The 26794-nt window shown below is 35.2% G+C and overlaps 1 protein-coding gene and 1 long non-coding RNA gene across 2 annotated transcripts; one reads left to right on the top strand and one right to left on the bottom strand.

Annotated features, from left to right (window-relative positions):
• Positions 1-1862: 1862 nt before the first annotated feature.
• LOC113120600 (uncharacterized) lies at positions 1863-26794 on the bottom strand. Its single transcript, XR_003294636.1, has 5 exons — positions 26488-26794; positions 26336-26398; positions 8688-8867; positions 7825-7864; positions 1863-2331 (listed from the first exon to the last, which is right to left on the bottom strand). It is a non-coding gene; the product is annotated as an uncharacterized LOC113120600 (long non-coding RNA).
• On the top strand, positions 12666-14625 carry thbd (thrombomodulin). The gene has a single exon (XM_026290478.1). The coding sequence runs from the start codon at positions 12880-12882 to the stop codon at positions 14410-14412; it is 1533 nt and encodes a 510-aa protein (XP_026146263.1). The 5' UTR covers positions 12666-12879; the 3' UTR covers positions 14413-14625.

The following is a 26794-nucleotide window of genomic DNA, read 5'->3' as shown; positions in this document are numbered from 1 at the left end:
TGAAATTAGTTTCCATTACAGTGGAGAACGGGGCTAGTTGTCACATGTTTTAAGCTACTACACTGACAAAGTCAAGTATTTTCAGCACTTAAATCATAAAACAATTATAAAACACCATTGAAGCAGTTAATAGTAGACTAAGCAAACACTAAAACCTCAAATCATTGTTTTGGCTTACAGTAGGCAATATTTGTGATTCTGTAATATAAAAAATATTATGCTTATATTCTGAAAAATTATATTATTATTTAATATTAGGCAGTAATATACAATATTATGAAATACTCAGTGCCTTAATTGGCCCAAAAGAGGTGCTTGGTACTCTAATATAGCCACACACAAAAAAAAAAATCTTTTTTTTTTTTTTTTTTGATGATTCCCCCTCATCCCCTGAGGTAACAACAACTATATTGAAGGGCTTTTATATACAGCAGTCAACAGGCAACGTTAATAATAAATCCTTTTATTAGTTTGTGGATTTGCCTGAGCTAGAAAGAACTACTGAACATAAATAAAATGTGTAAAAGGATTTTGAAAAAAGTACCCTTAGAAAGAGCTACTGCATTACTGCATTCAAACTTCCAAACTGACTAAAATGATTCGCGAACCAGCTCCGAACTCCCGAACTGACTCAAATGAATCACGCTCTGAACTCCCGAACTGATTCAAATAATTCGCCATCCCCAAACTGACTTAAATGATTCGCGATCCCGCTCCGAACTCTCGAATTGATTCAAATGATCCGCGAAGCCGATCCGAACTCCCAAACTGATTCAAATGATTTGCGATCCCAAAACTGACTCAAATGATTCGCGAACCCGCTACGAACTCCCGACTGACTCAAATGATTCGCGATCCCGCTCCGAACTCTCGAACTGATTCAAATGATTCGCGAAGCTGCTCCGAGCTCCTGAACTGACTCAAATGATTCGCGATTCCGCTCCGAACTCCCAAACTGGTTCAAATGATTCACGCTCTATACTCCGAACTAGAAAGCGTGCATTGTGAAGGGCGCTCTGAAAAGCGGAAGTGAAGGCAAAGGATTAAAACCTCTATTAAAAAAGATGTCAAAATGAACGTACCGGTAAGCTAAAAGCAGGTTCTGGGCGCATGGAGAGGTGGTGGTACGCTCAAGAGCTATATTTGGAAGTGGCGGTAGGCTACTGAGTACTGGCCCACTTAAAGACCTGGAAATACTGTGGTGTATAAAATTACAACACGATTCCCTGGTCCCAACCTAATATTTATAAAAACATTTATTGCTACACTCAGGTCTTATTTGTTAACATAAGTTTGCAATATCTTTAAAATGCGATTTTAAATGTAACATCATTAATTCATAATTCCAAACCTCTTTCACCTTATATTTACATGTTTGTGTTTCTCTGATCATAAGCAGGCAAACAAATGCAATATGTTATATTTTAAGTAAGCCTTTAATTTAGATTTGATTTGATTTAAACTGATTTGATTTATTTATTTTTCACATTTTTATGATTTAAACACCCTAGTGTGGGAAACCTAGACACAATATAATGATTAAAGCAAGCATTCATGTTGTTAAAAACAATGAATAAAATGTAATTTCTTAGTTTTTGTAATTTTTTCTATCAGTATGGTATCTAAATGAGTTAGGTCACTATCTAATCACTAATCATTTGATTATCTTAAATGTGTAACATAATACATTACTTTACTAACTATAATTTTTCTCATATAATTTGGAATCGGTAATGATTTGTAACCCAGCACTGAATGAATAAATCCATTGCAATTACAAACTTAACTGATGTTAACAGATACAATTTGGTTTTAAAAATGCATTAGTAAACATTAAAAAATTATCTTAAACTAACAATGGACAAAACTTCAACAGCATTCTTTCATCTTAGTTAATGGTAACTCATGTTGTTAACTAATGATTATAAATGGATTGTAAAGTGGTTCCAGTTTTCTTGTGTTCACATGATTCTTATTTGTTTTTCTAATTCAAGGAAGTTTGATCTGTGAGAGAAAACAAGACCGTGCAACTGAAACAAAGCAAAACTTCTCTTCTAAAGAATTGCATGTGCAAAATTGTTATTTTATGTTCAAATGAATCAGTTTTCAGGGAAGAATACGTCTATCTGGCATAGCCTCGACTCTCAGCCCATAAAAACACAGTGTTTATATCTGAACACTTGTAGTGAGAGCCTCATGTGACTGAACTTGGGTCGGCTTGGAGTGTCCGGTGGTTTTTGACAGATTGAAACTGATGAGCGGAAATGACTCGGGCATGGTCTTCACACCACACAGTACAGTCAGTGTGTGGCCAGCGTTCTCGATGAGTTTCTGCAATACATTACAGACATATTAAAGTTACTGAAATAAAAACTGACTGTACCATTTAACTCTTTCATGCAATATAATTGTCATTTTTAACCATAAATGTTAACATTTGGCACATAACCAGTCCCACACTTCTTGTACAAACTTTTTTTTTTTTTTTGGGAGTGTGAATATAATCTAATGGAAGAACCATGAACCATAAATCACACTGAACATTCCAGTCACCCCGGGGCTTCGGAGGCCCATCAGCCTCTAACTTTACTCGTTTCCCAGAGAAACATCCTTGTTTACGAGGATTAATGTGTGTAGCTGCTATCATAAACTTTCTTTTATTTATTTTTTATTAATACTTTTATTCAGTAAGGATGCATTAAATTGATCAAAAGTGACAGTAAAGTAATTCATAACAAAATATTCCAATTTCAAATAAATGTTCTTTTGAACTTTCTATTCATAAAAAAAAAAGATCCTGAAAAATAACAATTCTACAAAAATATTCGCAGCACAACTGTTTGTCAGATTTTTCCTGAGCAGCAAATTAGCATATTATACTCTTAGACAAAAAAAAAAAAAGGTACAAAAAGTTGTCACTGAGGTGGTTCAAAATCCACATTGGTACCTAAAAGGTACAAAAGTGTACCTTTGGTAAAGGTACCACCCAAGTGACAGCTTTTGTACCTTTTTTTCTGAGCGTGTAGAATGATTTCTGAAGATCATGTGACACTGAAGACTGGAGTAATGATGCTGAAAATTCAACTGCACATCACAGAAATAAATTACATTTTACAATATATTCACAGAAAACAATTTATATTGTAATATTTCACAATATTACAGTATTTACTGTATTTTTGACTAAATTAATGCAGCCATAGTTTTGTTTTTTTCCAGTTGATCTACAGCAAAAAGAACAACAAATCCACATAAATCCTGGACAAACCATCTTTAATTCCAGATAAAGACTAACAGATGGTTTCCTCAATAAACTCTTCATATTTTCTTTGGAAAAGCCCTCCTGTCTCAGAGCAGATGGTCCTATTACACAAATGCAGATGAGTGATTATGAGTGTCATCAGCTTGACATTGTGTTTGAGTTTCTCTGATTTATTGGTGAAGTTCTGCTCCATTAGCGTCACCAAACAGAACTGTATAACCAGCTCGATCACACCAAAAACTGTAACTGTGATACAGACCCAATCTCCCTATAGTAAAATAATCTCTGGTGAATATGTGACACTTCCGGTTCATTAGCCGTTGTATGAAATACGAGAAGAATAACGTGCAGTAAACGTTATAACAGTTTGCACTAAACAGCAGTGTTGTCATAATTAAGATAATGCATTAAAATGATATGGCAAGACACACTAATTTGCAACATTTAGCATAGAATTTACAAAATGCATTGGTGTGGACAGTGGACCCAAATACCATTGTCATTCTTGGAGTGAATGGGCCTAAGCTTATAATGTAATATTGCCTAAATCATACACATACAGACAAGTTTAAATCCCTGAAAAGACCTTGTATGTGACAGCTGGAAGAAATGCCAGCTTGTCCAAAAACAGAAATGGCACGGCACAAAACCCAATGAAGTCCAAGCATTCCTGCTGATTAAAGCATGAGCTTCAGAAAGGCATTTGAGCATGTTTTAACAATCTGCTCTCAGTTTAAACTAGATCTGATTTGGAATATAACTTTCGCGATGTTGAGGTTGATTACAACAAATTAGTTTTCTGAAAATCAGTGCATGCAGAAATATAAGTTTAAATTACACAATATTTAATGCAATTATAATATAAGCATGTAAAGATAATGTATCAAAATAAATTTTGAATGTTTCAAACCAGAACCTCTAATGTTTAAGTTATTCAGTCCTTCAGCAGAAGCACAATCTCATGCTTGTCTTATGCAACTACCGAAAAAAAAGGGATGGAACGTAATTTTATCCATCAGGAATAAATCAGAAGATGAAAATGGTTTCTACATCACTTATTTTAGTTGAACAGTTCATTAACTCCTAAATTGCTGATATTAATACACATTTTATAAAATGTTATTTTATACGATTGATATCATCTTCAGCACTATTATGTTATTTGTAAAACTTCACCTATATGTTAAACATTTTGCTATTAACTTGTGCATCCCCAATTAGCAAATCTATAAGTCTTTATATACATATATTATATATTTTAATGTAATAACTCAGAAATGTCACTTTAGAAAAAAATAAAATGGGTTGCAAATGACAAATAATTTCAATAATTAATTTCAGTGATTTATTTGGTGTATCTGTTCTACCAAAAAATAAAAACCAAAATATATATCACAGAGAAGTTCAAAATTGCTTGTTAAATGTGAATACAACACAAATCCCAGAGCACCAGTGCTTTTTTTGGTTAACATTGTGTTTAGCACACATCAGCACCCTGTTACCAGCTTCCACGAATACATACATGATTTTTACAACACCGTTGAGAAATGATGTCAAATACAAAAAGATTTTCAATGCCGTTTCTCAGAAGAGACATCACTAAAAACAATGGCTTGGCCAAATTGAGCTTTCAGGTGCTGTACGGTTATGTAAAACCATCAAAACTAAACAGCGCTTAAATCATCTTTAGATCTGAAAAGGTGAACTTCCGGAGGGTGAGATTCATTTCCTAACCCCAAGTACAACAACTGAAGAGCAAGGAGAACTATTGTCACTTTTCAAGAGCTTTAAAAGTTTGTATTAGTTTGTATTAATATTAGTGCCTCATATTTCCAATAGCAACAAGAGCGCCAAACACGAAACAGGAAAACCCTGCTTGAGAACCTATATTGTTCTGTACATGTCCAGTACAGCGAACATGTCTATAGGGAAAAGCATTGTGTTTGTTCCTGTAGCTCAGCTACCGTCAAGGTCACCGGGTTGATTACCAGAGAACACACATCCTTATAAATGTGTCATTATTTTAATTTTCTGTAAATGGAAGCGTGTACCAAAAGGATCAAAGTAAACAGACCAATAGTTCACCTAAAGATACACATTTGCTGAAAATGCAATAACCCTCAGGGCAGCCAAGATGTAGATGAGTTTGTTTCTTCATCAGATTTGGAGAAATGTAGCATTGGATCACTCTGTAGTGAATGGGTGCCGTCAGAATGAGAGTCTAAACAGCTGATAAAGACACCACAATAATCCACAGCACTCCAGTCCATCAGTTAACATCTGGAGAACGCAAAAGCTTAAACAAATCCATCATTAATATGTTTTTAACTTGTGGATTATTGTGATGTATTTATCAGCTGTTTGGACTCTCATTCTGACGGCACCCATTCACTGCAGAGCATCCATTTCTGAGACACTGATGCAATGCTATTTCTCTTGCTACATTCATTATTCTTTTTGTCTGTACAATAGTTTGCACATATAAACATCAAATAAATCAAAAACACAAACAAACTGGAAAACGAATCAGATTTGCATTGCTTGTATGCACTGATCCTGGAACAGTAACATCTGCTTCCAGAAGAAAACTGGATGTTCTCACGATTCAATGAACTACAGACAGAAACATGGGTTTGAGATCATCAAGACTGTTTTCCTATTTTGACCTTCAGTCATAGTAAGTTATGTCCAACTGCAAAAAAGTGAAACAGGATATGGTAGAAAAGGTTATAATTCTGATTATGAAAGAGTTATGGGAACTTGACCTGTAATTCATACAAACTCTCTCTTTTCATTTTTAAAAACATTTAATTATATATTTGGATTATATATTTAGTTTTCTGTTTGAGAGGCCAAAACGTTTCTGCAGATAAAAATGTCTTATTTCCAAATAGAAATGTTTAATGACATCTACAGGAATATATTAACAAATGAAATGCATTAAAAAAGTGACAACATTGAAATTTAAAGCAATGTTTAATATGACTTTAGATCAGTGTTATTGTTGTAACTAAATTATTTAAAAAAAAATAAAAAAAAACTTACAATAAAAATAAATTATAACCGATTTAAAATTACCTAGCTATTAAAAATTGTTTTTATTTATGTTATAAAAAATGTATTATGTACAAATAAAGCTTGAATAAAATAAAATATAAATATTGGATGAAAATCCTAAACATAAAAATGAAAATGTTGTCTTGGTAACTAACTAAAATTATTAAAATATATATATATTTTTTATATGTATAAAAATGAAAACTAATAAAAACACCAAACATAAAATTACGTAAAATAAAAATACAAATAAAAAGTGAAAAAAAAAAATAAATAAATAAAAGAAAGTTAATAAAAGAAAGTTAAATAGACTACATTTTTTGATAATGTACTTCAATCATAATTTCTTATTCAAATGTTGAATTTAAAGTAGTGTTAACTAATAACACTTTAAAAATAACACTGATTCTTTGGAAGGAAATTCACTGAGCAAAGAATTTCGTTGAAATGTGGCCCGATGAGTTACACCCTGCACACAAACTCTCTTGAACAGACCATTAAAACTAATACGTGTTCAATAGTGATTCCAGCTCTGGTTCTGTCACAAGAAGGACGTCAGCATGTGAGTGTGTGTTACTCACGGTGCAGCTGTACGACTGCAGAAACCAGCGACAGTTACTCACTGCAGACCAGCTTCACTTACACACACACACACACACACACACACACACACACACTCATCCACTGCTGTTCACTCCGACGTTATTATAGCATCACAGTTAAACAAGACAAAAAAAGTCTCCTTTTGAGTTCCAAGAAAGTCATAGGGAAATAACACGAGATGAGTAAATCATGACATTATGATTTGGGTGAACTGAATCGGTTTAAGAGTCTCAAATGTGGTTGAAATGGAAAAATGCTAATCATTTGTGCTTGATTTACAGTAGTTGTGAATGAACACATAGGTCTGGATGACTTCCTGGTTGGATTTTCTCACTGTGCAATGTCTATTTTTGTGGTGAATGTTGCTCTGGTTAACATGTGTACATGTTTCTGAATGATTTCTGAAGGGTCGAGTGATACTGAAGACTGGAGGAATGATGCTGAAAATCCAGCTGTGCATCACAGAAATAAGTTGCACTTTATTAAAATAGAAAATAGTTATTTTAAGTTGTCATAATATTTCATTGACGCTGTATTTTTATAATGTATTTTTCATCCAATAGATAGCCTTGGTGAGCATCCTTTTTAAAAACACTGTAAAATCCTAATCATTCCAACTCTTTGACTGCTAGTGTAGAAATGTGATTTCATTTGTTTTTTCTTTGATTCTCTTTGTTGCAATCCAGTCATTTATGGTAAATTCAATTGTAAAACACCTTTTGAGTCATGCATACATTATTAAAACCATACTTTGTGTCTTTCATTCCTGATAAATTAAGCTCGGCTACTACTATTGAGATTCTGTTTTCTTCATTTCCGATATGTTCAGCACAGCTGGGGAGCTCTAATGAAAGACACAGGATGCTTGAGGATTTAAAGGAATAGTTCACCCATTTACTCACCCTCATGTTGCTCCAAACTCGCATGACTTGCTGCTTTCTTCTACAGATCACAAAAAAACGTCATTCAGTTCTTTTCCATATGATAGTAGTGACCGCATCTGTAAAACTCAAGTACATTGACGTTACTATAACAGTAGTGTATATGACTTCTATTTAAAATATACTCTATATTTCAAGTGTTCCCAAGTCATATACAAGCCTTATTTGAGTATCAGAAACTATTTCCTTCATATGCTTAAAGGAACAGCTCTTCAAAAAAGAAAATTTACCTTCAGGTAAAGAAGTTTTCTTCATCAGATTTGGTTAAATGTAGCATTGCATCAGTGTCTCATCAATGGATGCTCTGGAGTGAATGGGTGCCGTCAGAGTGAGAGTCCAAACATCTAATAAAATTATCACAATAATCAACAAAACTAAAGTCCATCAGTTAACATCTTGTGAAACCAAAATATATAAAAAAAAAAAATCAACCATTAATATATTTTACAGTGATACTTCAATACTTTTTTACAGTGTTGTTTAGAGAAAAAGTGTTATGGATTATGGACTCATATTTTATTTAGAAGAAACAGTTTAGATGTCTTAATAATGGATTTTTTAGTGGTGTGTATTATTGTGAGGTTTTTATCAGCTGTTTCTACTCTCATTCTGACGGCACCCATTCACTCCAGAGCATCCATTGATATGAGACTGAGGCAATGCTACATTTCTCCAAATATGTTCCCATGAAGAAACAAACTGATCCTGACTGGCCTTAGGGTGAGTGTTTTTCAGCAATGATGATTTTTCTCTAAGGTGCACTGCCAATGTAAAACATTAAAGCAAAACTATTTCACATTTCAAAATGCAGCATGCATAATTACTGCCATCTGCTTCTGAATCCCATTCAGATGAATCATGTGAATAAGGTGGACGGCTCAGATGTTTTGCAGAGCTCCAGTGCCGTCATTTTTAGCAGGCACAGACTGGATGTCCTCCAAAACCTCCCTGGCTCACAAGCTCATGCAGTTTTCCCTTCACCCCGGTCAGGGCCTCACTGTTTACTGTGAAGAGCAGAACAGTAAAATAATGTGGAGAGTTACAGTCATATTTAATAGCAGAAGAGTGTTAGAGCACCAACAGTTGTATATGCTTTTACTAAAGCAATCGTTACTATTGCTCTCTGTTAGTGTTAGTGATCTAAACAAACGTCTTACTCCAAGTGTTTTAAGAGCAGTGTGCGCTATAAAAAAACATTTGTGGAATGCAAAGATTCCATGGATGTTAAAGGTCCTTCAAAGAACCATCGATGCCAAAAAAAAAAATAAAAAATAATAATAATAATAAAAACGTCCTTTTTAAGAGAGTAAGCAACTAATCAAAACACCTACTTTCAGAAAGATTTACTCTTTTGTAACTTATTTACCCCTGAAGAGTGCACATTAGTATCATAAAAATACATAGTAGCACTTAAATGTTACATTTTAGTACCTTAAAAAAAACTGGTTCCATCGCAATCACAACTTTTTACCTTTTTTCTGAGTGTGCATACTGTAGGAAAACACACTTTCATCAGAAAATGTTAAACTCTTTTATGTTCTTGTATGTTTCATACCATCCTTTCACTCCCTTCTGCAGGATTATATCACCTTATAAATTACATTTTGCAATGACGGCAAGATACAGAGTGTAAGAAAAAGTTACGGCATATTACTTACTGAGCTTGAAACTGGCACATGATCAAGAGATGATCACGAAAAAAACATCACCACTGCTAAGAAACTACAGTGCATAACAAATGATAGCAATAAACCAGCTTAGAGAGATTCATTTTGTGTTATCTTATGCTGTCATAAAAATTAAAATCCCTCCAATCCATCATTTAATGCAAAAAGACATGATCGCAGAAGAATGTGTTACACGTCAGAGTGAGCAATAACCTGCTGAAGTTTGGCATTCAGAGTGAATTACGCCGCTCTAGCTGTCTTCATGTATAGGATGCCTGTGTTTACTGCATAGTTTCACCTCATAGACCTAATACTGCAGAACAAAAAGTCACAGAGAAATAGTTTGGGGCCAGACAGTAAATCCAACAAATCGAAACCTGCTTCAACATATTACTGTGACTTTTCACAGATTCTCAAACCTTGGTCAAATTTAATTTTCATGCTTGTCCCATTCATTTACTCCCTGTCCACCAATGATGGCACTAACAATCAAGGATCAGTCATTTCTTGAAACAGTTTTGAGCTCAAATGTCTTTCCTTACAACCTTGCCAAATAAATAAAAGATACCTAGAAATATAAACAGAAATGGGTTTTAATAAAAAGTAGCATTTCAAGCATCCATCTCTTCATAACTATCATTCCACAAATACTGTATAGTCAAAGATGCATGAAAAATACAAGAAAATAAAACTTAGTCTGCATTTGATTTCCACAGAGAAGATGTGAGAGGGTATCCTCATATGCATAACACTAAATGAATCGGAGTAAATAAATGTCTTATCAATGCATAACTTTGAATGATCTAAAATCAAAAAAAAAATTCTTTGTTGCACTGCATTTTCGGTGCACTTTCGCTTCCTTACATGCAAATTTACTAAAATAGGTATTTTAAGAGTTGCATACCTTTCAGAACAACGTTTGCATCGAGAGCGATTGTTGCTTACGTAGGCAGCTTTTGAAGCAGAGCTTCAAGGGTGTGAGCTTTTGTCTCAAGAGAGTAGTCAAAAGCAGTCTTTGGATAAAAGCATCTGCTATATGAATTCATGAAAATAGTAATTGGCTTCAACCATTAAATTCCTGGGGGGTTTTCTTCATATTTCACATTACACAAATGTACAAAGATGTGCACACTGCTGTTTATTTAAAAAGAACACAGTGGTAAGTTAACTGGTGAAGCTGGGTGCTTGGTTTCTTGTGATTAAGTAGATGCTTTTCTTAAAGGGATTGTTGAAGCTCGTACTGAACAGACCTGGAGTTAAGTGAATGTCCACAAACATCTACAGGTCAAATTTAAGCCTTAAATGCATTAAGTAAATTAAGTTTAAGCACCTAATCTAATATTTTCTGTGATAATTCAAGTCTATCTTTTCCTGGCACATCAAATAACTTTTAGCTGTGGAGCTAAAATTAACATTATCAAATAATTCTCATATTATTTCATCTGGATGTTGTATATAATACATTCTTGGAGCCCTTCGACTGCTTCTTTCTAGGTGCAAAAGGTTTTACTACTCCATTAAAAAGAAAAGAAAAACATCCTTCCTTTCGTCCTTAGGATATGGCTGGACAGAAAGCAACAAAGCATGCTATGACAGGATTCATATTACTTACTAATGCACGTTTGGGAACCATTTCTAAATGAGATGAGATGGTTACATTTTGATGATGTGAGTGGTGTTTAAATGCATATAACTCACTGATTAAAAATAGAAAGAGGGTGATGGAATAAATGACCATCTCCAGCAGTTCTCTCCAATTTCCTGCCACAAAAGGGTCGCCAAAATATGAATAGGAACATCTTGTGAAAATCACTTAATTGGGAAATCAAATGGTTAACAGTCAGACAAAATACAGAAATGTCTTTAATCAAAATCATAGTTATTGCATGGGATTTAATAATGAGGCTCTGGGGGCTCTGGGGCCTCTTCGTTTTGCCATAACGCCCATTTTCTGCCTGATTTATGTTGTGTTTTCATTCTTTGTCACTAATAAAACAATCCCAGTCTTTTTACAATTTCCTTTCATGGACTGCTCTGGAGGGGAAAATACAGACCGGTATCTATGAAAACTTCCTAAGTATCCTGTTTGAGCTGTGACACAGAGCATGACATGAAATGAAGAGAAAGTCAGGCTGGGTTGCTCTTTTTTTCTTTGATTAACGTCAATCCAGAAGTTACTCCCAGTCATCATGCACACACCCACAAACCTTCAGCGCTATCAAAATCAAAATAAATTCCATTAGTTAATGGCACTGCTATCCACCCATTGTTCACTGAAGTCATGGAAACAAGGATATTGGTGAACAATTAAACAACCATTACATTAAGTGGCCATTTCAACTCCTTGTCCAGTTGGAAAAAGCTGAAAAGAGTCTAAATCTATACATATGTGTATTTAATTCATCATGCTGGTGTTTTATTAATACTGTTACACGCATAATAAATACAAACCCCAAATTACACAACTGTAATGATGACTCATATTACAAAACATGCAAGTAAATTAAATTGTACTTCAAATAAAATAATAAAAGTAATAAAAAAAACATTATTAGCATTATTACAGTTAAATGAAAGGGTTAAGTGGCACCAAAAACTGTTACCACATAAAATAAAAAATAAAAAATAAAGCTTTGCATTAGCGCATTGATTAATAAAATCAAAGCAAGTGCCATTTAAGTTATCAGACCAAACATTTGAGTGTGTATATTTAGGAAAAGTTATTTATATAACATTTCACACGCAATTTAAGTGCTTCACATAATAGATTATGTACATTGTAACAGTATGTTAATATTCATGGAATTCATTCAGTGTTATTAAAAAGTTAAATAAATACAAAAAAATCTAACAAAATTTAAATCCAAATATGCACTGTTAAAAAGATATAAATAAAGATTAGTGCTGTAGTATATTTTATAAGAAAATACTATTTCAAAATGTGATATTTATGTTTCTTGCGGTTTCTTTGTATCATTTGTGAAATTTAGCAATTCTGAGTGAAAATACTTTAAAAAAAATAAAAAATGGGCAAAATGTATTTGATATCTATCTATCTATCTATCTATCTATCTATCTATCTATCTATCTATCTATTTTAGGAGGGGTATAGCTTTACCGGAATTGAATATCACGTGTCAGCAGGGTTGGGGAGAGGAGAGGAGAGGGAGTGAAGTGTTCGGCTCGTGCGGTTTCTGCCTGAACACGAACTTACTAATCGTCTGGAGTCTTGAATGTCGATATAAATGCTGCAAGGCACAGCTCGAACTCATGAACGTGCGGTCAACACGCTGATAAGATCTTCCGTATCTTCAGTATCTCCGAACCGTTACATAACGCGCAAGCAGAGATGAGAGACATCATAATAGCGCTGGCGCTCGTGGTGCTGAGAGTTAGCGGGGAAAACATCAGTGACGGCTTTTGTGTGGATGGAAAATGCTTCGTCTTCCACGTAGACAGAGCGAGTTTTGACGCTGCCCAGCTCGTGTGTCAGGAGAAAGGAGGACATCTGATGACCGTGCGAACCGAGAAAGCGGCCGATGTTCTCGGTGGTTTGTTAAACGGCGCTCCTGGAGACTTATGGTTCGGGCTGAAATACGCTGGAAAACAGTGTTCAAACTCAACCGAGGGGTTAAAGGGATACAGATGGGTCACTGAAGACAACAAAACCCAGTACATCAACTGGAAGAGCAACGTGAGTGTTTGTTCTCCACTATGTGTTTCTGTTTCTCAAAAAGACTTCAAATGGACCGAAAGAGCATGCAATGACACAATCGAGGGGTATTTGTGCGAATATGACAACCCTGGTTACTGCCCGCCGCTTAGCAGCGATGCACCCGTCTCATATCAAACCAATTTCGGATTCACAGCAAATGAAAAACTCAAAGAGATTCCTCAACTCACTAATGGGACATTGCAGCCGTTGAGAACGAGACACATTTGCTTCGAAGGCGAGTGGCTTCAAGCACCCTGGAGTTGTGAAGTTTTTGGTGGTGGATGCGATTATAAGTGCATCCAGAAAGGGAAAAGCAATGCATGCATCTGTCAGCCGGGATTTGAACTCGACACCAACGGAGTCACGTGCAACAAACAGGATCCTTGCGCTGAATGTGAACACAAATGCACGCGAGCCGGCGATGCATTAGTGTGCGCGTGTCGCCCGGGGTTTCAACTAGGTGCAGATGGCAAGTCTTGTGAAAAATGCAAACCAGGCTTTCACATTGAGGGTGGCATTTGTGTTGATGAAGACGAATGCAACTCCGCGCCGTGCGAGCACGACTGTATTAACACCGAAGGTGGCTACCACTGTGTGTGCTTTCAGGGATATATTCAGTCGATGGAGGACATGCACAAATGTGAAATGCACTGTGAGGAATACACCTGCCCAGGTGACTGTGATCCCAACAACAACGCTCAGTGCAACTGCCCCAATGGTTTCGTACTTGAAGAACAATCTTGCGTTGACATAGATGAATGTGATAGTGATTACTGTGATCATTCATGTTTAAATACACCTGGAAGTTTTAGATGTTCTTGCAATGAAGGATACGTGCTTATAGACAACACCAAATGTATTGGAGAAGACTTTGAGGGTTCAGGCAGCTCAACGCCTTTTGATGTGTTTACTCCTACGAGCAGATCTCCAACAGACAAGCCAGTGTCCATCTCACCTGGCAGTCTTTTAGGAATAATGGTTTGCATTGTTTTTTGTATTCTTTTACTGGTCTGTCTCGCTCACTGCATAATGACACGGATTAGTAAAAAGCACCATAACGATGTGGACAAAGGCCACAATGAAATCTTCAATTTTGAACCGGTGATCACTGACAAACACTGCGCACAACAGACACTCCCAGACACATATATAGAAAGAGAAACTTAAAGTCGGACGCCACACGAACTGAAATGTACATAGTAGCTACAAAACAGTAAATACTTTTGATGGTGTTTGTAAAAATAAATATATTTGACTTAGACAATGTTGGTAAAACTGAAACTTACCTTGCACAAGTTTGAACTCATGAATGTATTTTGCTGAATTTTTTTTTTTTGTTGAAGAAAATAAATGCAATATTTTAATATAATGTGCAGCAAATTTCATGTACAGTAGCCTATGTTCTTTTTCGTCCTCTCTCTCGCTCTCTCTCTGCAATCTGTGTCCAAATATGAAGATAGACTTGAAAATAGACATGCACAGTGCAACATTAATGTACGGTGCCCGTAAAGTAACCTGTTCGGTTTACTTAGTTTTGTCGTGGGATATTAATTTGTGGGAACGTCATATTAACTCGTGGGAACGTCATATTATGTCATGGCCACGAGATCATTTTGTCGAGGTAACGACATCCATTTCTCGTGGCCACGACTTCTTATGTTGAGGGAACGATATGTTTTTCTCGTGGCCACGAGTTTAATGCGTAAACAAACCTGCGGGACCATAGCACCCCAAGATTATCAGAAATGGATTCATTCATATTTTATTTTGATTTAAGTAATTATTATCTTAACCATATGCTCTGGCTACCGGGCTGTATTACATGCGATAGTCAAGCATTCAAATGAAGTTTATCATACATAAATATGACGTGCATAATATAAAAACTTTTTTTATCCATACAGTCTTGTAAGTCCATTAACTGATAGTACTTCCCACGCAATATGTGTACATTATTATTATTATTAGCCTTATATTATTGGTTATATTATTTTTTATTTTGTTTATATAAAATTTTTTTGCTTCAATTTCGATCTCTTTATTTAACATTCTGAATACTTTTGTAAATAATAGCATACTGTAAATGCTCGACATTAACATAAAATGTCATAAATGCATACATTTAATATGTATAAATAATATAATAATTTCTTAAATCAAAATAAAATATGAATGAATCCATTTCTGATAATCCTGGGTTGCTATGGTCACGAAAGGTTTGTTTACGCATTAAACTTGTGGCCACGAGAAAAACATATCTTTCCCTCAACATAAGAAGTCGTGGCCACGACAAATGGATGTTGTTCCCTCGACAAAATGATCTCGTGGCCACGACATAATATGACGTTCCCACGAGTTAATATGACGTTCCCAGAAATTTGTGGGAACGTGGCCACGACAAAACTAAGTAAACTGAACAAGTCACTTTAAGTTCACTGTATTAATGAACTTGAGTTCTAAACGTTTTATTTTTGCAAATGCCTTCCTACAAAAGTTTCTGCTCGTCTTCTGACTGTAATGTTGGTAAATGGTCCCCTCTAGTGGGCATTGAGGAACTTTAGTTCAAGTGCACTTACTGATTCATACACATCGCTCACCTCAAATAAAATTTATTTTATCTTCAAGAATGGCAATAGTTGATGTCCTATTGCAGTTGGTATATCCATTGACTATACCAACTGCAACTGCAATCCTTCATCCATTCCTGCATTGAATAATTGTATAACATTTCTACGTTGTTTATTTCTTTGTAAATAAAAATACGAAGATTCTGAGAGTAATCTAAGACGATGAAATAACTAAATTCAAATAAATGTTTTACTCTTAAAATATTGCTACTAAACTACCGCCTTTATTCAGTTAATTGAAATGGTTGTAGTTCCCTTTCATAGGTCACGTTGATGCTGTGGTGATGTCACCGGTATGGGAAAACCCCTTGGTGGTTACCCACATGGTGGATAAACTAATCATGCCAGAAACATGTTAGCGACATGCTAGTAACTTACTAATCATGCTAGTCACTTGCTAATCACTTGTTAATCATGCTAGAAACATGCTAATCATGCTAGTAACTTGCTAATCATATTAGCGACATGCTAGTCACTTGTTAATTATGTTAGGGACATACTAGTGACATGCTAATCTTGCTAGAAAACATGCTAGCGACATGTTTATCATGCTAGAAACATGCTAGTTACATGGTAGTCACATGTTAATCATACTGGAGACATTTTAACACCATGCTAGTAACTTGCTAATTATGCAAAAAAAATGCTAGCAAAATGCTAATCACGCTTGAAATATGATGGTGAAATTCTAGTCGCATACGAATCATACTAGAGACATGTTATTGACATGGAGTCATGCTAGTAACGTGCAAATCATGGTAAAACGTGCAAGCAACATACTTGTAACTTGTTAATCATGCTAGAAACATGCTACTGACATGTTAATCATGCTAGAAACATGTTATTGACATGCTTATCATGCTAGAAACATGCCAGTGACATGCTAGTAACATGCTAATCATGTTAGAAACATGCTAAAAACACACTAGTCACTTGCTAATTATGCTAGAAACATGCTAGCAAAATGCTAATCACGCTAGAAATATGATAGTGAAATTCTAGTCGCATACAAATCATGCTAGAGACATGTTATTGACATGAGTCATGCTAGAAACATGCATGCAACATGCTAGTAACTTGCAAATCATGGTAAAACATGCAAGCAACATGCTTGTAACTTGTTAATCATGCTAGAAACATGCTACTGACATGTTAATCATGCTAGAAACATGTTATTGACATGCTAGTAACATGCTAATCATGTTAGAAACATGCTAAAAACACACTAGTAACTTGCTAATTATGCAAGAAACATGCTATTTATATGTTAATCATGCTAGATAAATGCTAGCATCATGTTAATCATGCTAGAAACATGCTAGTGACATGTTAATCATGCTAGACTTTCATGATAGAAAATAATGCTAGAAAACATGCTGATGACATGCTAGTAACATGCTAATCATGTTAGAAACATGTTAACAACACACTAGTCACTTGCTAATTATACTAGAAACATGCTATTGACATGTTAATCATGCTAGATACATGCTAGCGTCATGTTAATCATGTTAGAAACATGCTAGTGACATGTTAATCATGCTAGACTTTCATGATAGAAAATAATGCTAAAAAACATGCTGATGACATGCTAGTAACATGCTAATCATGTTAGAAAGATTCTAATAATTTGCTAATCATACTAGCTACATGCTAGTCACTTTGCTAATCATGCTAGAAATGTTAATGTGCTATAAACATACTAGTGACATGCTAATCTTGCTAGAAAACATGCTAGCGACATGTTTATCATGCTAGAAACATGCTAGTTACATGGTAGTCACATGTTAATCATACTGGAGACATTTTAACACCATGCTAGTAACTTGCTAATTATGCAAAAAAAATGCTAGCAAAATGCTAATCACGCTTGAAATATGATGGTGAAATTCTAGTCGCATACGAATCATACTAGAGACATGTTATTGACATGGAGTCATGCTAGTAACGTGCAAATCATGGTAAAACGTGCAAGCAACATACTTGTAACTTGTTAATCATGCTAGAAACATGCTACTGACATGTTAATCATGCTAGAAACATGTTATTGACATGCTTATCATGCTAGAAACATGCCAGTGACATGCTAGTAACATGCTAATCATGTTAGAAACATGCTAAAAACACACTAGTCACTTGCTAATTATGCTAGAAACATGCTAGCAAAATGCTAATCACGCTAGAAATATGATAGTGAAATTCTAGTCGCATACAAATCATGCTAGAGACATGTTATTGACATGAGTCATGCTAGAAACATGCATGCAACATGCTAGTAACTTGCAAATCATGGTAAAACATGCAAGCAACATGCTTGTAACTTGTTAATCATGCTAGAAACATGCTACTGACATGTTAATCATGCTAGAAACATGTTATTGACATGCTAGTAACATGCTAATCATGTTAGAAACATGCTAAAAACACACTAGTAACTTGCTAATTATGCAAGAAACATGCTATTTATATGTTAATCATGCTAGATAAATGCTAGCATCATGTTAATCATGCTAGAAACATGCTAGTGACATGTTAATCATGCTAGACTTTCATGATAGAAAATAATGCTAGAAAACATGCTGATGACATGCTAGTAACATGCTAATCATGTTAGAAACATGTTAACAACACACTAGTCACTTGCTAATTATACTAGAAACATGCTATTGACATGTTAATCATGCTAGATACATGCTAGCGTCATGTTAATCATGTTAGAAACATGCTAGTGACATGTTAATCATGCTAGACTTTCATGATAGAAAATAATGCTAAAAAACATGCTGATGACATGCTAGTAACATGCTAATCATGTTAGAAAGATTCTAATAATTTGCTAATCATACTAGCTACATGCTAGTCACTTTGCTAATCATGCTAGAAATGTTAATGTGCTATAAACATACTAGTGACATGCTAATCATGCTAGAAAAATGCTAGAGACATGCTAGTCACTTGCTAATCATGCTAGAAACATGCTAACGACATGCTTATTATGCTAAAACATGCTAGTGACATGTTAATCATGCTACAAAAAATGCTAGCGACATGCTAGTAACTTGCTAGTGACATGGTAGTCGCATGCTAATCATACTAGAAACATTTTAACTACATGCTAGTAACTTGTTAATTATGCAAAAAAATGCTAGCAAAATGCTAATCACGCTAGAAATATGATAGTGAAATGCTAGTGGCATGCGGATCATGCTAGAGACATGTTAGTGACATGGAATCATGCTAGAAACATGCATGCAACATGCTAGTAACTTGCAAATCATGCTAAAACATGCAAGCAACATGCCTTCAACTTGTTAATCATACTAGAAACAGGCTACTGACATGTTAATCATGCTAGAAACATGTTATTGACATGCTTATCATGCTAGAAACATGCCAGTGACATGCTAGTAACATGCTAATCATGTTAGAAACATGTTAACAACACACTAGTCACTTGCTAATTATACTAGAAACATGCTATTGACATGTTAATCATGCTAGATACATGCTAGCGTCATGTTAATCATGTTAGAAACATGTTAGTGACATGTTAATCATGCTAGACTTTCATGATAGAAAATAATGCTAGAAAACATGCTGGTGACATGCTAGTAACATGCTAATCATGTTAGAAAGATTCTAATAACTTGCTAATCATACTAGCTACATGCTAGTCAATTGCTAATCACGCTAGTAACATGCTAACGGCAATATTAATTGTGCTATAAACATACTAGTGACATGCTAATCATGCTAGAAAAATGCTAGAGACATGCTAGTAGAGCTGAAGATCTTTGCCCGAACCCGATGGGACCCGTCAGGACCCGACGGGTTCGGTCGGGTTCGGGCTTAATTTCTATCATCTTACGCGGGCTCGGGCCGGGCTCGGGCTTGCGCTCCGGTTTGCGAGGTAAACGAGCGGCCATGTGATGCGTTTCGATTAGCGCAAAAAAGATGCGAAAATGAATGCTGAGCAGGTGTAACGGAGGCTTGCCTCTGGTGATTACGTTTTGGTTGCACCAGCAACTAAAGCAAACTCTGAGGTGTGGAAAAGTTTTGACCATGCTTATAATGAGAATAATGAGTGAATAATGACGCACCATCAGTGAGCGCAGGAACGCACTGAAGACATCTACAGTGGATTCAATCATTTTCCTCCACAAAAACATGTAGACTTAGCCTAATCTCTGTGAGTTAAGGTTTTTCAAATAACTAAATATTCATTGAGTCTTAAATGCATAATGTTGACAGAGTATTTACGCTAATGTTGGCATTATTTTATTAAATAAAGCAAATCTGGCGGAGCCTTTATCTTAATTTCGTTATTGCCAAATACCCATCTTAATTTAAAATTTATCTTAATTTTTTTTTTTTTAAATGACTCGATTTATTGGTGCGTTGGTCTATTTATAGGTTAAATGAGTCTATGTCTAGAATGCTGAGATGTTACGATGTCACAGAGGACTTATTTTATTTCTTTATTCCTACTTCCAAGTGGTCTAGTCTACGTTAGTTATGAGTAAATTATGTTAAAACATGAATAAAATTACTCATTGTTGACAAAAGGCAAAAGAGCTGTGTGCGTGCGCACATTTGAATAATGTCGGGCTGTAAACGGGTTCGGGCTTTAAAAAAGCTGTCAATCAAAATGTACTTGTCGGGCTCGGGCCGAAACCTGTCGGGCTTGGGTCCTGTCGGGCCTAACTTTTAAGGCCCGATTACAGCTCTACATGCTAGTCACTTGCTAATCATGCTAGAAACATGCTAACGACATGCTAATTATGCTAAAACATGCTAGTGACATGCTAATCATGCTACAAAACATGCTAGTGACATGCTAGTAACTTGTTAATCATGTTAGAGAAATGCTAGTGACATGCTAATCATACTTGAAACATGTTAGTGACATGCTAGTCGCATGCTTATCATTCTAGAAACATGCTTACAACATGCTAGTTAATTGCTAGAAACATGTTAATCATGTAAGAAACATGCTAGCAAAATGTTAATCATGTTAGAAACATGTTAACAACATGCTAGTTTACAATTATTCATTTAGCTGACGCTTTTATCCAGAGCGACTTACAATTGCTTTATATATATATACGCCTCTTGAAAAAATAGGGGTCTATCTCAGGAACACATTGGTGTCTCACAGTGTATTTGAATCCGTGTCTCTCACGCCAAAGGCATGTGCCTTATCCACTGCGCTAACACCACCCCTGCATGTTAAACATGCTAGAGAAATGCTAGCAACATGATAGTAACTTGCTAATTATGCTAATGACATGCTAGTAACATGCTAATCATGTTAGAAATGTGCTTGCAACATGCTAATAACTTGCTAATCACGCTATTCGCTTGTTTAGTCTGACGTCACATAGCAGCGCTTCCGTGTCCAAACGCTCTATCAGTTACCACGAGAAAACAACAAACGGTGCTAATATAAACTCACAATGTGATAGAATACTAGCGAAAAAGTTATAATCTTAACCTTTAACTCCATACCGAAGTCCCAGATAGGCAGACAAAGAAAATATAAATATAAAAAAATATATATAAAAATTATTTGTGTTTGGGACGCTGTGAGCACGGAGATTGTAGTGTATACCGTAAGTTTGAAAGCATTTAGCTTAAATGATTAATATGAATAAACAGTGCTCATAAACGGCTGCTGAGGTCCTATTCTCAAGTGAAGCGAGTTGAGGCTTGGACCCGGAAACAGCGCTTCTTACGTCATCACTTAACAACCGAATAGAGTTGCTAATAGCATGCTAGTATTTTGCTAATCATGCTAATGACATGCTAGTCACTTGGCTTTCTCAAACAAATTTTAAGTTTGTCTTGACAAACCTTTTTAACTAGTTTTCCTTTAAATGCTTAAACAGAGCTAAAATATAATGTTTTACGACAACAACTAAGGTCAAATCTCAGTTTTGCCCATATTACAAAGAACACAAGACTGTGCTCGAAACATTTCTCTCCGGAATGTTTTTCAAGAACATCGACTGGAATCAGGAAGCTCAAGGAAGGTTCAGTTCACTCAGTGTTCACCTGGACTCAACGGCCTTACGAAAGGAAAGCCTTGCAACTGTAAGTGAAAAAGATATATTCTTCAAATGAAGTTATATCGTTTAAAATACTTGTGATAAGAGGTTACAGCTAGATCGTAAGCGCCATTTCAGACAATTACATGAAATAAACAAAACATGTTAAGAATCGTAAGCCAGTTCAAGAAGACAGATATGTGTCAAAACTTGTGGATTAATTGTAAGAAAATGTACATGTCCCATACACTCTCTCAATCTAGTCATGTCATAGCAACGCCAAACACTGATCATGACTGTTGTGTAGAGCCCATGACTACTGAGGAGAAGCTTGTGGCTGCACAGGAGGAGATTTCTCGTCTCAGAAGCCATCATTTGGCATTCAGAACAAATTGGGTAATCCAAAACTCATCCAGTTTTACACTGAGTTCCCTGATTATGACATTTTAAGAGCCATTTTCTTGTCTCTACAGCCCACAGCACAGAGCATGGCCTCATGGGCACAAAAGCAAAGAATTAATGAAACCAACACACACTGAGGGTTGGATGCCAGACACAACATCTCTCCCAGTTTAATCAGTTTTTCTTGAACAAGACCTTGCTCTGCGTTTCAATGCATCACAAAGTACAGTCAGTCAAATTTGTGTAACCCGGGCACATTATTTGTACTTCATGCTAGGGTGTCTGCCTTTATGGCCAAGTAGATCTTCAGTTGATGAACTTATGCCAGAGTATTTTAAAGCTGTCTACCCCAAAACCAGAGTCATCCTGGATTGTACTTCGATTCCAATGTGCCAGCTCCAAGATACTGAACTCTGAGACTTACTCACACTACAAAGGCACAACTAAACTCAAATCTCTGGTTGGAATTTCATGGGAGCATGAGCAGTCTTTAAACAGGAAGCATCTCTGATAAAGAGATCACCAAGTCATCTGGCATTTTTAATCTTCTTGAAGAGGGCGATGATGTGATGGTAGATAAAGGCTTTTTAATCAAAGACATCGAGCGCAGCGTTAGTTCAGTCAGGCCACAGAGGCAAGGCTGTGAACAGTTGATGAGGTCAGCTGTCAAATCGCTCCGAACACCACCTCTCTCCTATTTGACACGGGATATATATACGTGGCACTACTGCTCGGTAAGTATGCTCAACGGCTATTATTCTGGGAGCAAGAACCCCCATAAGGAACCATACCACCAAAGATAAATTGTGTTCAATAAAGTCAAGTAAACTTGCCAAAGTGGTTCCTGTCTGAACTACTTGATGAAATTCATGCCACAGTAGTAATGCCACCTTTTCTCAGCCCAAGTGGATAGTTCAGCCATAAGGTGCTCGCACACACACATAACATCGCTCGTTTGAGGATTCACATTGAACGGGCTATTCGTTTAATTTATTTATTTAATTTAGAATTTATTTTAAAATTTCAAGTTAGTTTTATTATTAAACATTTCAATTTCACAAAGAAAAATGCAGCATTTTGTCTTTTATCTAATAATAAAAGGGCACATTTTCATTTATAATTTGTCTTAAATCTAATTTTGTAAAAATATATAAATAAATTGTAAGAAAATTATATGGTGTAATCTGTACTGTGAATTTTATCGCATCATTAAAGTTTATTGAATCTTTACATCCAGATATGCTACTAGTTTTTGCTGATCATGCTGATTTGTCCATAGTAAGGTTCAGTCGATTTCTTTTTGGGCTACCAAAACCTGAAGAATGCCTGCCCGATCAGCTACCAGGGATTTTGACATTTTGCAAGCGAAATTTGGGTGTATTTCCCGAAAGCATTGTTAAAAACAACATTGCTTGCGACCGTGGCAAAGAGGCCCTTTCAATTTTCACTCTGCGATTCTTTCGCGACTCTTTTTCCCTTAAAGTTTGGTCCATTCATAAAAAAAATCTATTGTTTAACTTGGACAACTGTGCCAGTTGCACTCAAAAAAATAACTCTTTGAACGAACATAAAAAAATCATGGAAAGGATTTCCACATGATTAATTTGCTTTATTTCAGCATTATGCAATTCTGTTACTCCAATTTAATGTACTTACATTGGGTCAACTTAATTTATTAAGGTTGATTCAACTTATTTACTATGGTTGGGCAAAGCTTAATTTAATAGTGTCAGCCCAACTAATCTGCAATGTTTTGGACAATGTTTTTAATAATTAAGTTCATTTTACAAAATAAGTTTAAGTAAACTTAACAACCCTTAGTAGAGCCAACAAACAACAAATGAGTTAATTGTACCTGAAAATGTTAAATAATGATGACATAAAATTTGAAAAATGCCATTTTAGGAATGCCACCCCCTTGCATTAGGATCATGAGCAGCTGATTAATATTACTTTTCAGTGAAACCTTTCTATAATTACAGCTTTTCAAGCATATCACAAACAAATTTAAATTACAAAGCAATATTTCAAATTATTTGTTTATTTGTTTGTTTTGTTCTAAAACTTATCAAAACAACTTAATTGCTGTAAATTGTATTACTCACCTACCTATCTAATGGTGCTACACTTCTCCAAGAGGGTGACAGAATAACAATTACCCATAATACACTGCAGAAATCCTCAGCCAATGAGATGCAAGTCTGTGTTGGTTTCACTAATATGTTACCTTTACGCAAAAATGTTATGTTGGCTGAACAAATAATTTTTAAGTAAAGCTGACAATACACACTTTTTTGTTGAATGAACTAGATTAAATCAAGTTCACATTGTTAAATAATTTTTTTTAAGTAATCATAACATGAACGGATTAAGTAAAATTAGCAAAGGTGAAAGTACATTTTTTTGAGTGTACTTTGTTTGGTGTCTGGATTCGTTTTGAAGCTTGGAATGCAGCATGAAACAGCACAGTGTATTCAAATTGAATTTATATTGATTGGAAGATTTAAATAACATTACATTTTCGTTGTTCATAGAAATTCTTTGGAAAATTGATGTTCTTAAAAATAAAATGCAAAGAAAACACAAATCTTATGGCGGCAGATGTCGGAAAGCATAAAAACAAAGACATCAGGTTAATATGTTCCTTTGTGTTACTAAGCTTAAGTATTACAAAGTATTCTAAAGTATTTAAATTAAGTTACTTAACCTGAGAAATTAACGAAATACATTACTGGTTACCTTTTAAAGCTTGTATTTTGTAATCTGTAGTGAAATACATTTTAAAAGTAACCTTCTCAGCCCTGCCTGGTATTTAGTATGAATGAACGAACGAGCAAACATACAAACAAGGTCCAAAAATGAACTAAGGACCAAAACTTGAACTTAACATGGACCGTCCTGAACATGGAGGTCTAGAAATTTCCTTACAACTAAACAAAATACTTTCATGTTGTAAGGCACCTCATTCTTTCGCGTCAAGAGAAAGTACACACCACAACTTCACGCCACAGCCTGCTTCGTTTCTCAACTAAGTCAATAAAATAACTGTTTACCTTCAACATCGTGGATATAACCCTCAATCCAGTCGTTGTAACCCTTCAGGAAGATAGACCTAAGAATTTTTTTATCCTTCTTCCACCCACGAGCGTATAAGAGGAGGAAGATATGACGGGTTCTTCCAAAACATTAGGGATGTGACTGACCATTTTTTACCACAGTGGAAAGGGACAATTCACTGGCTAGGTTGCACACACAACTCACAAACAATCATGACCACAGAAACTTCGTGATCAATGAAATATTCATTAATAAAATAGCTTGGATAGCATACTGAAAAACTAAAAAGCAACAATGTATCTGTTTTTGATTTAACTACTGTAACTTGCAGCTTGATTATTGAAGAGACACTACACAAACATGCAGTTTCTCACTTTCTCACTGTTGTTAATTGAAATAAAAATGCTATTCGTTCAAGCTACATTATTCTGATTTAAAACATGCAGAATGCTAGATCTAAAGGCCGGTTGCTGAAAAAAAAAAGCATCAGTGATTTTTTGCCTCCACGTCTTTCATTTAAATTGTGCAAATGTTTTTGTGAGAAACTGAGCAGCCCTCTCTCAATTTTAACATCTTTGTATTCCTCCTGATATTACAAAACAACTGTCAACAAGAGGAAAACATTCTTCATTAGAACATTATTCTACAAGAGCAAGACATTTTATTTAATTTTGTTATCACATTCACAGAGCTACATGCAATCAAGTGATCGTGGCTGTCAATTCTTTAAAATGATGGCATCTCAAATATCTGCTCTTCACAATGAACGTCATACAGTTTGGAACTCAAGTTCAGAAAATTTTCTGGTGTAGTCAGATTGTCTTTTACATAGTTCAGTATTTATCACAGTAATGTGCTCCTGAAAACTTAAGTGATCTTCTGTTTTCCAGGTTTAATATAATCTGAAAAAAGTAGTAAATAACAAAATCTATTTACAACAAGCGCAACAAAACTTACCGATGTAAGGCAACTTTTGACACTGTCGCGGTTCAGGCTCTTTCGTGTTTTAGTGTAAATCCGCTGTAGAAACATTGACAACTTAATTACTAATGGGTTTAAAGCTTATAAAAAGTAAATTGCTTTTTTTTTTATGTATTTCTCTGACTTACCACAACAATATTTCCGTCAGAACATTTAAATCAGCAGACGGGGATCAATCTCTTCTCGACCGTTGGAATTCAAAAACGTGCACTGCACTCACGAGTCAGCGCTGTGTGAATATGCTCGCGCGAATCCAAACAAATTGTTTACTTTGTAAAATTAATGAAAATAATGAGTTTATTTCTTCTTTTTGTTTATGTTTTGTGTTCAACAGATTAAAAAAATTCCATGAAGCAAAACTGTTTTGTGGTATACATAATTTCACAGTAATGACAAAGAATGAAATTAAAGAGCAGCAAACAAGGCTATAAGTAA

The sequence above is a fragment of the Carassius auratus genome, chromosome 20 (genome assembly GCF_003368295.1).
Source record: "Carassius auratus strain Wakin chromosome 20, ASM336829v1, whole genome shotgun sequence".
NCBI lineage: Eukaryota > Metazoa > Chordata > Actinopteri > Cypriniformes > Cyprinidae > Carassius > Carassius auratus.
The sequence above is the reverse complement of the archived record's forward strand: the minus strand, read 5'-3'. Positions and strand labels throughout refer to the sequence as shown.

Bases quoted from the DNA above. Each gene is read 5' to 3' on its own strand.
- thbd (XM_026290478.1), top strand. From the start codon at position 12,880: ATGAGAGACATCATAATAGCGCTGGCGCTCGTGGTGCTGAGAGTTAGC.